Consider the following 16,690-nt stretch of genomic DNA (forward strand, 5'->3'; position numbering starts at 1 on the left):
AGTTCCGCTTATCCTGTTAACCCATGCATAGTTTTCTTTTTTTTTTTTTTTTAATCTTAACTTGTACTTGTCAAATTGCGATTTACCCAACCAAGTAAGCTTTAATAAATGTCATTCCTTATGTAAGTGAATTGTCATATTCTTTTGGGAAATAAATGCTCTTAAAACTTATATATCTGATGGGTTTTGTATTCGCTATCAGCTTTTTAAGCTTTCTGACACACAGGATTGTAACCACTTATGTTCAAACTCCGGATTGCTTCTGATAATTTATTTATAGATAACCGATTTTTTTAATACTCGACCTTTGATTTGAATCCAGTTCCTCTAATCCTGCTGTATTATTAACTATGTAGACCGACAAGGCACACACACGTTCAAATAAACTCATCAATTATATATTAAGAAAGTTATATTAGATGGAGGTGGTCGCCTATCGGACGAAATTTCACCGTAATTAATTGCCAATAAAAATATAACATACATTACTCGAAAGATAGAAAAAATTAGCCTCAGCTAGACGATACGGTGTCATTATTAAAGAAGAACAAAAATCAATGTGCTTAATTTATGTTTATAATTCATCTCGTGGTTAGCAGTGAAGGAAAAATCGTGAGGAAACCTGCACGTGTCTAATTTCAACGAAATTCTGCCACATGTGTATTCCATCAACCCGAATTGGAGCAGAGTGGTGGAATATGCTCCAAACCTTCTCCTCAAAAGGAGAGGAGGCCTTAGCCCAGCAGTGGGAAATTTACAAGCTGTTAATGTAATGTAAATGTATTACCATTAGATGTGTAACTATTGATTTGTAACATTTAATACTAGTCGTCACTCGCGGCTTTGCTAGTTCGTTTAGGGGTTTTTCGATAGTTGCGAACATAAAAAGTACCCTATATTCTTCCTTTGGGGTTCGTCGAATTTCATCGAATTCGGTTCAGAAGTTTGGCCGTGAAAAAGTAACAGACGGAAAGAGTTACTCTCGCATATTCATAAATACATTTCAGCTTTCCTTATTGCTTCTCCATACAAATTTTATTTATGCCAAATCTAAGACTCCTCCGTGCGCATAATACGCTTAAAAAGGGGTTACCGAGTTTTCTCTTCACGTATTATTATAATATATAAATGACGTGATGGACTATGGAACTGAAGCATTCGTGTCTTGAATACCAATTAGGTGACAGTTATTGGTACGTCATTTCCAACTACCCATAATCACTGACCTACTCTAAATTAAGACTAAGAATTTAAAAATAAATCACGCAAAAAGTATTCTTATTACAGTGTATTAAGTTTTAAATTTTATTAAGCATTGTTCCGTATTACTATGGGCGGATGTGGCAACATTCTATAGTGATTGATGATATATATTGTTTGGTAAAACTTCTTCAATTAGTTTGTTTGTATTTAGTTGGCTTAAAAGGGACGAGCAACTGAACACCCGGATGAGGAATCTTTGCCCATAAATACCGGCTCTGCAAGAAGTATTAATCAGTTCTCACACTATCAATATCCAATATGTGGTATATGATGTTATGACCATTTTCTATTACGTAATTTGATCATGTACTCCTTAATCCGGAATACAGTAAGGCAGCCCCAGTTCCAGTACAAAATCGCCAGCTGGCGTTGGATTAAGTTGAATATTTGGTAAGGTTTCTCTAGTGTTACCTTGTATGATGTGACTAAGTGCTTTCCATCTCATGTAAATTAAAGTACCAACTTGCAAATGATTCATTCTTGGACTAAAATTTGCTCTCTGAAGAAGAAGCTTAAGAGCTCATTATACTATTATGTTCCAATGTGGCATTTTACTTACCAGCCGACTTAATATGCAGGGGGGGGGGCAAATTTACAAACTTATAACGGTAATGATCCAATTCTATTCCACTCCAACTTCGACTATACTTCACAAAAGTTAACCTCAGCGTAATCAATACTGAGAATCATTTTTTATTATTTATATTTATAACGATACGATCCCGATTATCTTTCGATCCAACTTTAACTAAACGGCACTTCATACGATTGTAGAATAGGAAAATGGTTGAACGGCAACGATTGTTTCGTGACTCCATCGTGATAATGTCAATTTGTTAATTGAATTGGGGTCCAGGTTTCAACATAATATTTTCGGATGCTGAGCACGGAATCGATTATTAACAACGATTAACTAAATGCAATTGAAATTTGGATATGAACTCGTTTTAAAAGATTTTACTCCAAATATTATTTACAATTATTTGCTTAAACAAGATAAGATTTTCTTGTAAGCAATCTTAGTATGCATACAGAATACAAAGACTAACAAATGTGCACTATTTTTCACAACATGTTTATTTAAACATATGATGCAGAACAGTGAACTAAAAATAAACAAAATAAGTATTATAACTGTGTCCTATTCAAGGACATGTTTTAGCGTGATCTGATAACTAATATCAAAATCTTCAAACATTTTTTTATCGCATAGTTTGGCGGTCTGGCAAATGGGCCAGCTGGTGGTAACTGGTCATCACTTTAACCATTCCTTACATAGCCAATATTCTACCAATCTTGGGAACTAAGATGTTATGTACCTTGTGGCTATTAGTTGCATTGGTTCACTTATCCTTCAAAACTTTAACACAACAGTACGAAGTATTGTTGCTTAACCCAACCCCGACCCAACGGGCTTACCGAAAATCCTACTATGTAAACAAGTAAAACTATTCCAATATATAAATTATATAAGACTCAATTACTTCACATTTCAAATCGTCATTTCACAAGATAATTTAAATTTAAAGGTACCACTTGTTGGAATACATGGTTCTTCTGAAAAAACTAACAAGAAAGTCAGTAGCGCCTTCTTTTCATCAACGTATATTTAATATGAAAATTAAGGATTAAGTCTGACTAATAGGCAATATTTATTATTATTATTATTTTTACATATAAGTTTTTTTTTTATTTTATGGACTCTAAACATTTTGAGTCAAAGAGATCTCCATAGCACTCTGAACTCTCCCGTGTCTTGGAAAGCATACAAAGGCGTTGGTCCTGCGACTTAATTTTTCTAGTCGTATTGGATTTGGCGTTCCATCGAATTATGAGATTTAAGGACTAGAGAGTACATCACAAATATGTGCGTAAACACAGATTGTTTACGTACATATTTGTGCACTATAATACATCCTGGCTTGGCTTTCCTCCTCAAGATTGGTCACAGTGGACAAAATCGATTAGGAGGGCATCATCATCAACATATGATATAATTTTTAATACAGCGACTGTTAGTCCTTTAGTCCGTTAGTCCTAGTCTTATATGCTTTTATTTGAATAGTAGTATAAATATATTTCTAATATTAAACAGCTTATCTTTAAAATAACACACACGTCACGTGCCTTGTAAACTTATAGAATACTAATCGTAGTGAAAGGATTGAAAGTTAACGCTAATGTCAAAACAAATACGTCTGATTGCTCATTAATTCTTATTATAATTTTAAATACATCATTGCTTGGAATATTTCATGACGGCCGGGAATAGCGCAGTGCAGGTTCAAAGCACATGAAAACTTAACGCCTGGCGTTAAGTTTTCATGTGCTTAATTTGTTTTAATAATTATTTGGCGATACCTGCATATCTTGAAGGAAAATCTGTTACTTTTTGACAATTTAACCCGTATTGGGTAAGCCTGGTAAAATTATTTTTAAACCTTCCCAAGTAGTGAAGGGCCACTTGTGTTAAAAAAAGCCTTCGAGAAATTAGTTGAACTGCCGAAAAAAATGCTGCAAATTTCAAATAATACTTTTTACGAAACTTCTTTTATGAACTTTTTTCCACTATTTCAAAGAACATTGTAAAAACCTTTTAATCATGTAATGTTTATAAAAACAAAGTTGCAAAAGCCAGAGATCTTTGAACTTATCAAGCAGTCTCTAGATAATATAAAACGAAGTCGCTTCCCGCCGTCTGTATGCTTAGATTATTTAAACTACGCAAACGACTGGTTTTAACTAATAAACAAAGTGGTTCAAGATAAAGGTTTACATAAATAATACATGCATATTCTGGTGGAAAAGAGAATTCGAGAATTTTATCGCACATGGCCGGAAAAAAAAACAATTTTTGTTTTTATCTGTTTCCCAGTTTAAAGTTGTACCCCTGTTTAGCCGGGACGGGTAGCTAGTCTAATATACAATAAAACTGACTTTGAGTATATTAAATCGAGCACAGGAGTTTTGGTAAGCATTTTTAAGAAGCAATATGTCAAAAAATTTGTTCAAGTAAAATTCGGTTGACAGTTTCTTTAGTACGTCGTGTGAGTTCTTCCAAAATGTATTATTATTTGATAAACTTTTATTGGATCATATTTAATTATATTATGAAGCATTCAACGTAATGGAACTACCGCTTTAAGTGGCTAAACTAAATGGTCAAAATAAAAGAGTAAGTCGTGGCTTAAAACTATCATTTAATTTTATAATTATCTTAAATACATTACTAATTTAAGTGTTTAACCTACGTCAGTCATTTTACAGCGTACATCTCCATTACTTAACTTAATTTAAAATCACATATAGATCCAAATTAATTGGAATGTTTATAACATTACATCACAAAAATATAAAACGACAAGTAGGAACACCTATTCAAATATCATAATTGAACAATTCTAAATGATTCCTTAAGAAAGTGATCACGAACGTAAGCCCTATAAATTCTGTGGTTACCATATATTTTAAACACTAATTTCATTTATATCGTATATAATTAATAAAATTTACAAAATAGGTCAAATTCAATTGAAATTGACTTAAGTTTTTGGCCATTATACATCAGAGTTCGTTTTAAAATAGTATTTAAAACATCTTCGAATTCGAATCTCGTGTCTAATATCACATGCAAAACTCTATTAGTGAATTTATTATCAGTCGAAGATTTATAAGTCGATCCAAATCTATGATCCTAAAATTATCACGATTCAAACTCCTTTCTTAATGGTTCAGAGTCTGTCTTTCCAATGTTAACGTGGATTGTGATAGCTTCATCATTCTCCGATTTGAGTATCACATCGTTCCATTGTACTTCAGCTTTCTTACTGTATGCCTCATTTTCGATAAGAATAGCAGATTTTGTGCATAAAGCCTTACTCTGGAACTCGATAAGGGCGCAGTAATCGCTCTTTCTCGATTCAGATTTTGAATCAGCAACGTAACCGAGTTTTCGTCTCATTACTTCAACCTTTACATGATAGTTGTAAATGCAGACTTTGATAATGAATGCACTTTTTTGGTATAACAAGATTATTTTGTACTTAGTCCTACAACATGCGGTCTTCTTGAGTTTGGTTTGGAAGTTTTCTATTAAGATTTTAATCTTCTGTGAGTAGACCGCGATGATGTTGTGATTAGATTGGAGATGAACTGACAGTTCTTCGAAGGGTACAGAGCAGCAGGTGGGTGTGATGGGACATATCATTGTGTCGTGTTTGCATTCTTCTTCGTGTTTCGCTCTGACGTTAGCTGTCAGCAGTTCCGTGCAGCCTCGTCTGTGAACAACAAAACGTGACATTAACAATACGTTTTACTATCGAATGAAATGTGAAATTCCAATGGTTTAAAATCAGGACAGTTCGAAACTAGTCACCAGACAATCCTTTGAGAATAGCAAATGTGTGGACTATTTCAAAGAGAATGTACTTTATGGTACGTGATGGGCGGCAAGTCGGCGTGACTTTCGTGCCCCGGAGACGTCAAACTGCCATTATGGTAAACTATCTAGGTTGTCATGATTGCTTTAGCTTTATTATGAAGCTGATGTTTGTATGATTTATCTCTTTAATCTCTAGAATTATCAGTTCAATTTGTATAATTGTTTATGCTGTACTCCGGTTATTGGTATGGATATAGAATACATATTTGTAACTTATTCTAAGCCATTAACAGCTCCGTTTTAAATTTGGACAATACAAGCCAAGTATGAAAAATGAGAATTTAGTTTGTGTATGGTGTGCTGTTTTCTATCGCTGGCATTTATACAAATCTATTAATACCGATATATTTTGTGTCGGTAATCGCCTATTTGAATAAATTATGCCACGTTTTAATATGTTATTTTATTTTCAAAATTGGTAATGTCACGTTACTTGTTCTGGCAAATAGCAGCCATTGAAAACCTTCGGTCTTCAACCATTGAGTTAAATGCCAGACAATTTATTACGACATTACCTTTGTAACGTTATTTTTTTTTTAATAACAGACTAAAATAGGCAATACGCAAATAGTTTTTACATTTAAAATAATGCCAATTTCTAGAAGCCGAAGTAATTTAGAACGTACGATGTCCGCAAATAATCATGTCCTTAAAATAGACAGGAAATGTGGAATTGACTGAACAGAAATCTGGTTTAATTAAGATCTTGAGCACAAACAAGATCCGAAGTAAAACAGTTTAACAAATAAACTTTATCGTCACATTAACGGCTTACATCCTAACCAATACTGATGCAGTAAAAAATTTATAGCCCCAACAAGACGTGACCTTGAATATTTCGACAGTGAAAATTTTTACATTCTATTTATGGTCCCAATAAAAATTTATCGTGTCTTACTAATTTAAGAAACTTGGTTTCACATTGTTACGTTGAAATGTAAGAAACTCTTCGTCATCAATAAAAATATTGATTTTGTTCATTGCATGACAAATTGTGCCGATAAGTCCAATCAGTAAAATAACTGTATTTTTGTCCAGTGACGGATTTTGTAGTCAACGGTCAATACAGTGTCAAGTTTCATATTATTGATGATCCGACAGCTCATACACAAGTATCTATTCTGATAACAACTATAAACATATACACCTTTTTGTATTCAGCATGGTAAACGAGAGGATAAAAACAAAAACACGTTAGACCATTTGGTGATTCGTGTAAAGTATTAAAGGCGTGGAAATGCTAGAAAAGACTCTCTATCGACTCTCGAATTCCAATTAATATATTTGTGCCGTTTGCTATAGTTGCACTAACGCCAAGTAAGATTATAAAAGACCGATAAGATTTAACATTAGGCCTTGAATAAATCAAGTGGAGACAAGTCTACTGGTGATCTACAGAATCATGTTTGCCCAAAAATTCGAGATGGTAATTGAACGGGCAAATAATTCTAACATTCTTGTCACCGTCCCATCCGGTTAAAATTTATAAAATACTAATTGTCGCCCGCTGCTACGCTTGCGCTTTGAATAAAACGCTTGACATAAAAAGTAAGCCTATATCCTTCCTTGGAGTTCAAGCTTGCTTCATATTAAATTTAATCAAATTCGGTTCAGTGGTTGTGAAACAGCACAAACAAAGTTTCTTTTGCATTTATAATGCTAGTATAGATTATTTTTTTATTTTTTTTTGACTTTAGTCTTTATTTAATTTACCCAATATTATAATTTATTTTGTCTAGACTTAAGTCGCCAACTAATACACATAAATACATATTGAATTAATCGTCTGTAGATTGGAATAAAGAAAGAGAGATACGGCTTTAGACGATTAGTAGTTCTACTTCGATTTTGAGTGAGTAGTTTGAGGAAGGTTGTTAATAAAAATGGTGGGAGTTTTATATTTTTCAGAGTGCCAAAGATTTAATGATATCATTAAAAATGAAGATGTTAGACGTTAGCCACATTTGGTAAATATATTTACGAAAAACACGTTTTCGTATAAGTCGCCCTAGACTTTTGTAAAATTTACTATAATATATTTTTGTTAAACCCGTCACTGGTGTCAATTATTTCAATTGCAATTTTGTTGAGTGGATACAAGTTTGCTGTTTATTTTATATGTTAAGACGTAAGGTATATTATCATTATTCTAAGGACATTCGAACATCGAACATCTAAGTTAATGTGCTTTATTCAGTATAGATCTGTTCATGTTAAATTATCAGCGTGCATTAGCAAATATAATCTAATATATATAATACTTTTGCTGTCTTGAGTCATTTCACGCACACTAAGACGTAAGCATGCGTGAAGCAAGCGTGGATATGCGCGCCTTTGTGAGTGAATAAATCTATAAATATATATTTAAATGTGATGTTATATACAAAGCTTATGCCTATAACTAAATATAAAAGTTCAGAGATTTTAAGAATTTTCCAATTTGTGGAATCGTGATCTGGGAGTCTATTCTACCTTCGAACAGCAATAGCATGTGATTTTGTTTCGCTTTGAAGGCTGAATAAGTATTATGCATGCACAAGGGACCCAATATCTCGATTCCTATAGATTGTGATCCATTGATGGTATAAAGTGTAGTTGATGTTTCTCACAGTGAAATTTTCTTTTTGAGTAATATTTTTGAAATGAATTAAAAAAAAAACGTGTTTGTTATTACCTGTAATTTCGACACGGTAACATAAGATCATTGATGAGGCGTTGGAGAGCGAGGCAGGGCGTGGCAGGCGCACGAAGGCTTCCACGACACCAAGCGCAGCGTGACATTCTTCTCGAACACCGCGCGCACCAAACGCCTCCACACCACGGACAGACGCAGGGTCCACAACACTACGAACAAATAAAAAACCCGCCTGAAAACCATTTACATTTGAAGTAGTTTTACTTCTTTATTTTTAAATTAGTTTGTAAAATATTATACTGTTTGATAGTTTTCAGTTCAAAAGGTGTTTTCCTTCCATTAAACCGATGTGGCAACATGAAGGTGAGAGGTGTAAATAGATGAACGAATCTAAATTAAATTGTTTGAAAAGCTTTTGTTCAAAATTCGAACGTTTCATTACAGATAAAAATAATGTTTTAATAAAATTATTAATGAATAAATTATCTCCGGTAATTACGCATTTCATTAGCAATACAAAGCCGTAACACTAGAGTGATTCTGAAAAATGTTTAATCGGAGTTAAGTTTCGTTATGAAATACTGAGATATTAATTATCCAAATTGTCTTGTCTTTTTGGTGTCTTCGTCCTTATATTAGACAGAAATTATAGTGGACCGACTAGTCTTGAGACTTGGACTTCAGGAATTGCATCATTATAATGTAGCAACTAATTCACGGAGGTTGTTAAACAAAATCACAAATAATATTATTATGAACGTTCAAAATGATACAAAAGAATGCAGGTACGTACGTACTATTAAAATAATATAAAAGCACACAATTGTAACCTTTAAGAATACTGTAACATTAATTTTTCTGTACAAAAATTATCGACATAAAATGTATACATTTCTATATATATAAAGGCATTTCATTCGATGGGTCAGAGGTACGTGAGGTCGTTTACGAAACGATGGAAGTTTATACAAGTAGTAAGTAGTTCGATGGTTGTCTAGTGGCTAGATATAAGGCCGCAGATCCAAAGGTCCGGCGTTACAACCTTAGTTCGGGCCGATAAAAAGTGAATCGCTTTTTAAATATAGCGGTTCGGAGTCTGGAAGTCGAAAAAGAAGTGTGTATACTACCGTGCCTCGGAAAGCACGTATAGCAGTTGTTTTGCTCCTAAACTTTGGATAGATTGGCCGTCTCATTTTGTATTTTTTTTTTTAAACCAGCTACAGTATTTGTCCGTCTCAATTTGATACGTCTGTGTCCGTGCTAGTATAAACTGTGTTACAGACACAGACGCCTTCCTCTTAGAGTTCATTCACAATTTACTGCACTATGTAAAGGTTTTGGTAAGTATCAAAAACTTAATTTACCATAGGATTTTAATAGAGAGTGCACCTGTGTTGTATTTGCGCACACACTTGTGCCCTAAAAAATGTTCTGCCTAATTGTGTAGGGAGTGGTTTTGCCGTGCTAAAAATCGTTCGATGGCGATATTATCCTTATTATAAAGACACTCAATGAGCAGGGCATGCACAGATTATGACTTTGACAAAGTAACTAAATTTATGTCTGCACGATACCGAGTTACAAACAGCAATTTGGACGCACTTAAAATGCGTGTGTATCAGTAAATATAATTTTGCTGCTGAATATTAATGTCTGTATATCGGTAACCTTAAAACACACATTTCAAACTTGGTGTAACGAAAAAACCTAATGCAGGAATAATCAGAGTGAGACGTACTACGGTAACGTACATAATTTAAATATTAACAAATTAATTCTAAATTAAATGAATAGTTTCTAAATGTCCAATTGCTGGCCTAAGCTGGACAAGGTTTTCTATTTTTTCCATCAATTTCATCGCGCTGGCAGAATGTAATACTTCATTTATTTTTTTTCTCCTCCAAATATAGTTAAGTCAACTAAAGAATAATAATAAGGTTAAACTGGCTGGGTTGTTCAATAAGAAAAATCAAATTTGGAATATATTGGTAAAAAAAAACTTGGGTTCATTCCGGGTCAAGTCAAGCTATTAGAGTTATATGTCATAAAATCAGTATCTAATAATATTACGGTAAAATACACATTCGTGTTACATAAAATATGTTCGTAATTTGCGTAATTGGCTCGTCTCCGTTATTTATTTCTTTATGGCGTAAGTTTATTTTATCTTTAAATTATATCTGATGATCTGAACCCCATAAGTATGCGAACCATGGTGATATTCTATTTAAACTATGCGTGCCAGTCACGTTACTATGAATTATTTTCTATTCGTTTATTCTAACTCTATACTTTATTTTAAGTTTAAGAGTTTTTTGATACCGATATATTTTGAGCTAAGGTGGCCCAGTGGTTAGAACATGCATCTTAAACGATTATAGTGGATTGAAACCAAGGCAAGCACCACTTAATTTTCTTGTACTTAATTTATTTTATAATAGAAAAATAATGAAGAAACCTACATGTGTCTGTCTACATGTGTCTTAAAGGAGGCCTTAGCCCAACAGTGGGACATTTACAAGCTTCACTTACAATTCAAATTTTTATATATTATCCAATGTTCTTGGAGGCCAATATTACTCAGAGAGTTAATGACGAGACGCGATTATCTCAGACATCAAGTTAAATTAAAAAAAAAAACAAGTTAAAGGTTAAAGTCTTTTACACAGACAGACATATATAATCCAAACGTAACCTGGATAAACTGGGTGGCACAGCTTGTACATATAAACCCTTTGTGAATGAAGCCCTTTGAATTTACTTTCGTTAACTCTTATAATTTTGATTATGTTATACTTGACGTTTTAAGTTTACCATGCATCACATGATTCGTACCACTTATATCAAGCGAATTTAAGCGTACAAAATTATTTACTGCTGACAATAAATTACTTAAAATTGTATTATGTATAAAAATACCTCTAATACTCTACTGGTCTGTAAATTTAAAAAAAGAATTATAATTCCACCGTGGTCATTAAGATGGAAAAGCTTTGATGACAGCTGATAGTCACGTTAATATTGTGACGTCATAAACTGGCATATCGTCTTTTTTATCACGTGACGTTTTCTACACATTCATTAAATTATATAGGTAATTCATGTAGTTATATTAAAATGAATACAATAACAATTGCTGGAGACAATCACTAAAGATTATATAAGTAATATTAAAATGTATATAAAAAAATATCTGCTTATAGGAAGTATAAACAGACACACATACGAATTTATAATATTAGTACCGATAGAGCACTTAAAACCAAATATTTATTCATTTAAATTTGTTTATTCAAACCAAGTAAGTACCAATTAACATACAATAAACAGTTTAGTTCAGGAAATGATGCACTTTAAAAAAAAAACCGGCGTCTTTTATGAAAATGTAAAAAAAGATAATTAGTATTCAAAACGAAAATCATTCAAAAGGTTATTGACTTATTTGTAAGCAGTTATTGCCCGTGACTTAAGTTGATATATCAATGGAAATATTACTGCAATATAACGGTTTTAAAGTATATATGTCCAGGATATGGATGCGTTGGCACTATCCGCTCAACATTTATTATACTTCCAAACTGAATGGCTGAAATTTCCTGCGGTTTCAGTAACTTATTTACCAGCTATTTTTACCATCACCCTTAAATTATCCCGATGTCTGTCCAGACGGCATAAAGACAATGGAATTTTTTTAAATTCATAGGAAATATCATAGAGCACAAGTATTAGCGCAGACACAGGTTCATTCTTTTTTTACACACTCTCGTAATTTAAAGAAGTGGCTGTGTGACACTATCGTAGTGTTCAGGCACAGATCCAATGACGTTAATTGCTTTTTAATGGCGGGTGTCCCAACACCGGTAATTTATTAACTCCTTGCTGACGCTGAGAATGTTTTGACAGCGTAACCCTATAACTTTTAATTGATCCCACCCGGGATTAGTATCTAGGACCTTGGATACTCTATCTTTTGAAATTAGTCATTCAAAGAAAAACTAAACCGGAATTAAGATTTAAAAACATAAGTCGGATATAATAATATCGAAATATTAAATTGCTCTAAGAATGAAAAGGTAATTAAATATTATCTTAACAAAATTAATCAAAAGAATTGTTACGGCTCGTAAAATTCATATTAATCAAGAAATATATTTTCCTTAACGGTATTTCTGATTAGCCTATGCCTGGTTCACTATATTATAAATAAGAAAAAAAGTAAAAAATCGTTGAATAAAATCAGCACTTCGATTGAATGATGAAATTAATTGACTACGTTAATTTAATCGTATATTAAGAGTGATTACTTCCTTTATTTAATAGTAAGAAGCTTTAGGATCTTAGTTTGGACAAAATTCATATCAACTTTGATTTAAATATTTCGTATAAAAAAGTACTATTATAGATTAATGTACATTTTCTTTAAAAATATATATTTTAGTGTCATGAAAAATGACACTTAACGGTTATTTACGTCTATAAACGTCAAAATGTGTTCGAAATATGAAACTCAATTTGAATAATGTTTAACAGTATAAATATGATTGTTTCGAAAACGTATTTATTTCTGTAGTAGCAAAACCGTACGATAACCATCCGTTGCTATAAGCCCATAGATTATATTAAAGCTACACCTGATACCTGTTTTATTAATAAAGTCGTATAACTGAACCATGTGTGGAATATGCTTAAATTTCCAACTGCGTTTGGAAAAGTTTGGTCTTATTACTGTTCTATATTAAAAAACTTTATGCTTCTATATGCTAAAACCTTTATTTAATAGCCTCTGAATAAATTTAAACGGCTTGGTAACAAATGATAATGATAAGATCCTTCTTACCGATTTTGACCACAGGAGTCGTTCTCGAGTGAGAACAGGTAGACTCCGAATTTTTAGACGGAAAAACCTAATAAATATTTTTATTGGAACAAATGGATGAACTCAGGACCTTGGTCTCATAAGCTAGCCACTAAATCAAAGCGGCAAATTAAAGAAATATTTTTTATTATAATGTTCGTTAAGTTATACTTTTTGGAGGAAGTATCTTCATTTATGTTTTATATTACTTTGTGTTTTTACTAATCAATAAATAATCTATAATGTATAATATAATAAATAAGTTACCTGTAACGGTTCCAAGCATATGCTGCACTCAGAGAATCTTGATAGTACTTCATCACAATTTGGGCAGGAGCATTGCGCTGAATGAGCCTCCTCTGAAGACTCGAGTGGAGCTTCTACGATGGGCAGGGATTTATCTGTAAAAAATATATATATTGTAACAAAACTGATTTAAAAATATTATGTGTTCAATATCATTGAAATTTCGACCAATTGTAATGTTTTATGTATTTTCCATTCAAGCCATGTCTCATATGTATATATGTATCGCGGACATATAAACATACATTATGATTGTATGTCCTAAATTTACTTAAAAACCACTAAACCGATTTGGATGGGATTTTAGTTATTAGACATGTCTAAGTTTGGGCATCAATTGGGCGCAAATTTCAAGTCAGTTCAAGTTATTACCTACTTGAACTGACTTGAAATTTACACGTTAAATAAAACCTCTTTAAAAGGCTTGCGATTTTAATAATTATTTTACTCCATAGTCTTATATTGGCTAGGCCATATACCGGTAGTATGCGAAAGCGATCCCGTGGCGCCCACCGATGAGACGGAGAGGGTACCGCTGGTTTTTTAATGGTTATTCCGGTGTATCGCCATCTTGGGCACCGGCGAGTCCCACATACCCCCACACTTCCACGTGGGGAACACGCATAACGCGTTTTTCCAGAGAAAAAAAAGACTATATACTGATATTCTATCTATGACCGCTGGATGTTACATGGTCACGTCTATTATGACATTGACTTTAAATGTAGCATTAAAGCGCTACCAACCTCGACTCTCATAATTATACATTTGGTACACGATTCAGGGTTCACAAATGCAGTTAAAATTGTTGACGTAATCTATTAAACTATTATTTGCATTAAGGAAAAGATAACGATAATTCTGATATTGTATATAATATCAATCGTAGATATATCAAGTACTGTCACGTGATCACCTTATCGAATAATGATTATAGTAAAGGCATTTATAACTCGATAAGACGTTTACAATACATTGTATCTTTAAATTATTTATAATACACTTAGGTACGATTGGATGAACTTGTAATCTTCTGGTAATCTGTGACCGTATAATTAGACCGTGTAATTATTTATTTGTTTTTATGTGATATATCGGCGCTTCGGGGGTTAGCCCCCGTATTCGTATGGTGCTAATCTATTTTATGTTGAACTTATAAGGGCGACATGTTCATTTTATGCCAAATAGAGAAAAAAAATGTCTTGTGTCTCTATCTCTTTCTTTCGCGTTGTTTAAGCCTGGCGCCTAATCTATATACTTCTTTGTTATATTATAATAAGATGTTTGTTTATTTTGTTTTTTTATTCCATTTATTTATTGGTGTTCTTTCATGTCGCCCGCGGCTTTGTTCGCGTTTTAGAGGTTGGTCGTCAAATTTCATAATATTATAAATATATATATATTATCAGATTATTTCAGATGTTATACTGCTGTCACATAGAAGTCAATTTAAAGGAAATGTCAACTTGGTATTTTGACCGTATTAAAAATAAAAAATCTTGCTCGAGTTTTTGCAAGCCTTGCACGTTTTTAAAAGTAATAAACTTACTTTCCCTTCCACATTCGTTTTTTATTTTTGAAACGATTACTACACTAGCGCTATTAATGAAGGTTATCAAAAACTGGTTACATTTTAAGTGTTGGATTCTGAATTTTTTTTTGGGTATTAATTATAAAGGAACACACCGAAAAATAATTAAAATTTTCGGTGCTAAATTCGTGAACGATTACTCAAAAATGTTGGCCCACTGCCTTGAATTGAATTTTAATGCTTTTAATAGCCTCATTCTGAAACCATATTCAAATTAAATAAGTTTACTTGGTAGTAGGGCTTTGTGCAAGCCCGTCTGGGTAGGTACCACCTACCCAGATATTCTACCGCAAAACAGCAGTACTCAGTACTGTTGTGTTCCGGTTTGAAGGGTGAGTGAGCCAGTGTAAGTACAGGCACAAGGGGGCGTAACATCTTAGTTCCCAAGGTTGGTGGCTCATTGGTGATGTAAGGAATGGTTAATATTTCTTACATCGCTATTGTCTATGGGCGGTGGTGACCACTTACTATCAGGTGGCTCATTTGCTCGTCCGCCTACCGATATCATAAGAAAAAAATCAAATTATGCCACATGATGAGATTCCGACACGACTAGTGGGTTTAAGCGCTGTCCGAGCCCCGTGTTATTTATATTTAAAACTTATAAACCTCGGGTTCCTATTGAAAATTCAACCCAATCACTTTTTGTCTGGCAGTCCCGCGGTTTGAACCCATGACCTTGAAATATGGAGCCTTATAATTTAGCCACTGGACTAAGAGACAGACAGATGAATTTAGCGTCAATTTAAGCACACTGTTTATCGTCGAGACAATGGCTTCTTTGTACTTGTATCTTTTTTTATAAATAGTAGTTTAAAAACATTTACGCATTAAAGTTCAATGTCGCAACCAGCAGTCACTTGGTTACAATGCGACGTAACGTAACCAGTTACATAACTGTGAAAGGTTTCGAGGTTATAGTGACTTGTTTGCACGCTGCGAGGTGCAGGCATTAACGAATTTATTCGATATAGACAATCTTCTATCTTTTTCTTACTCGATATAAAGTAGATCGAATTTGTATGTTGTGTCCTTCATACTTTCAGTTTTTTAAGGAGTTTAAAAAATTGTCAAATACATAACGGACCTTGAATTGAACAACAGAATCGTATCTTAAGAAATGTTTATTTTGGGATATTTTTAATGCCGATGTCTGTAAGATTTACACTCGATAGGGTTTGCAAAAAAACATTTGATAAGAATAGTTTAATCTCCCTAAGACCTGGGATAGAAGCATGGTTAGAGCGGGAGTAGTTCAAACACTGTTTGTGGTTTTAATCCCACTGCGTTTCCATGTACTACATTTGCGTTTATAATTCATCGAGTCGAGTCCAGTTCTCAATGAATTATAATCACAAATGCAAGTGAAGAAAAACATCGCGAGGAAATTTGCATATGTCTAAAACCGTGGTTTACAAGATTTGATCTTGATTGACACTAAATTAAATGGACATCGCTACCGACCCAGTGACTCGTAATATCGATGTATCGTCAAATATAGGTAATCATAACAACTAATAGATGAAATTGAATATCGAACAAGGATTTAATAATATATAATACGCAAAAAGTTTGTGATCCTTTTTAAGAAAAAATTGC

At 33.1% G+C, this 16,690-nt stretch overlaps 2 protein-coding genes across 4 annotated transcripts in view; one reads left to right on the forward strand and one right to left on the reverse strand.

Moving 5' to 3' along the window:
- The window catches only part of LOC125069151 (adenylate cyclase type 2-like), a 201,729-nt gene that overhangs the window by 102,048 nt on the left and 82,991 nt on the right, over positions 1-16,690 (forward strand). The window lies entirely within an intron of this gene.
- The window catches only part of LOC125069152 (probable E3 ubiquitin-protein ligase sinah), a 53,937-nt gene continuing 41,690 nt past the window's right edge, over positions 4,444-16,690 (reverse strand). Inside the window, exons 3-5 of the mRNA XM_047678546.1 lie at positions 13,462-13,595; positions 8,379-8,548; positions 4,444-5,540 (exon numbers count right to left, since the gene is read on the reverse strand). Coding sequence (XP_047534502.1) covers positions 4,967-5,540; positions 8,379-8,548; positions 13,462-13,595 — 878 coding nt within the window. The 3' untranslated portion in view covers positions 4,444-4,966. The remainder of the gene's footprint in view (positions 5,541-8,378; positions 8,549-13,461; positions 13,596-16,690) is intronic.

Source organism: Vanessa atalanta, chromosome 15, assembly GCF_905147765.1.
Source record: "Vanessa atalanta chromosome 15, ilVanAtal1.2, whole genome shotgun sequence".
Lineage (NCBI taxonomy): Eukaryota > Metazoa > Arthropoda > Insecta > Lepidoptera > Nymphalidae > Vanessa > Vanessa atalanta.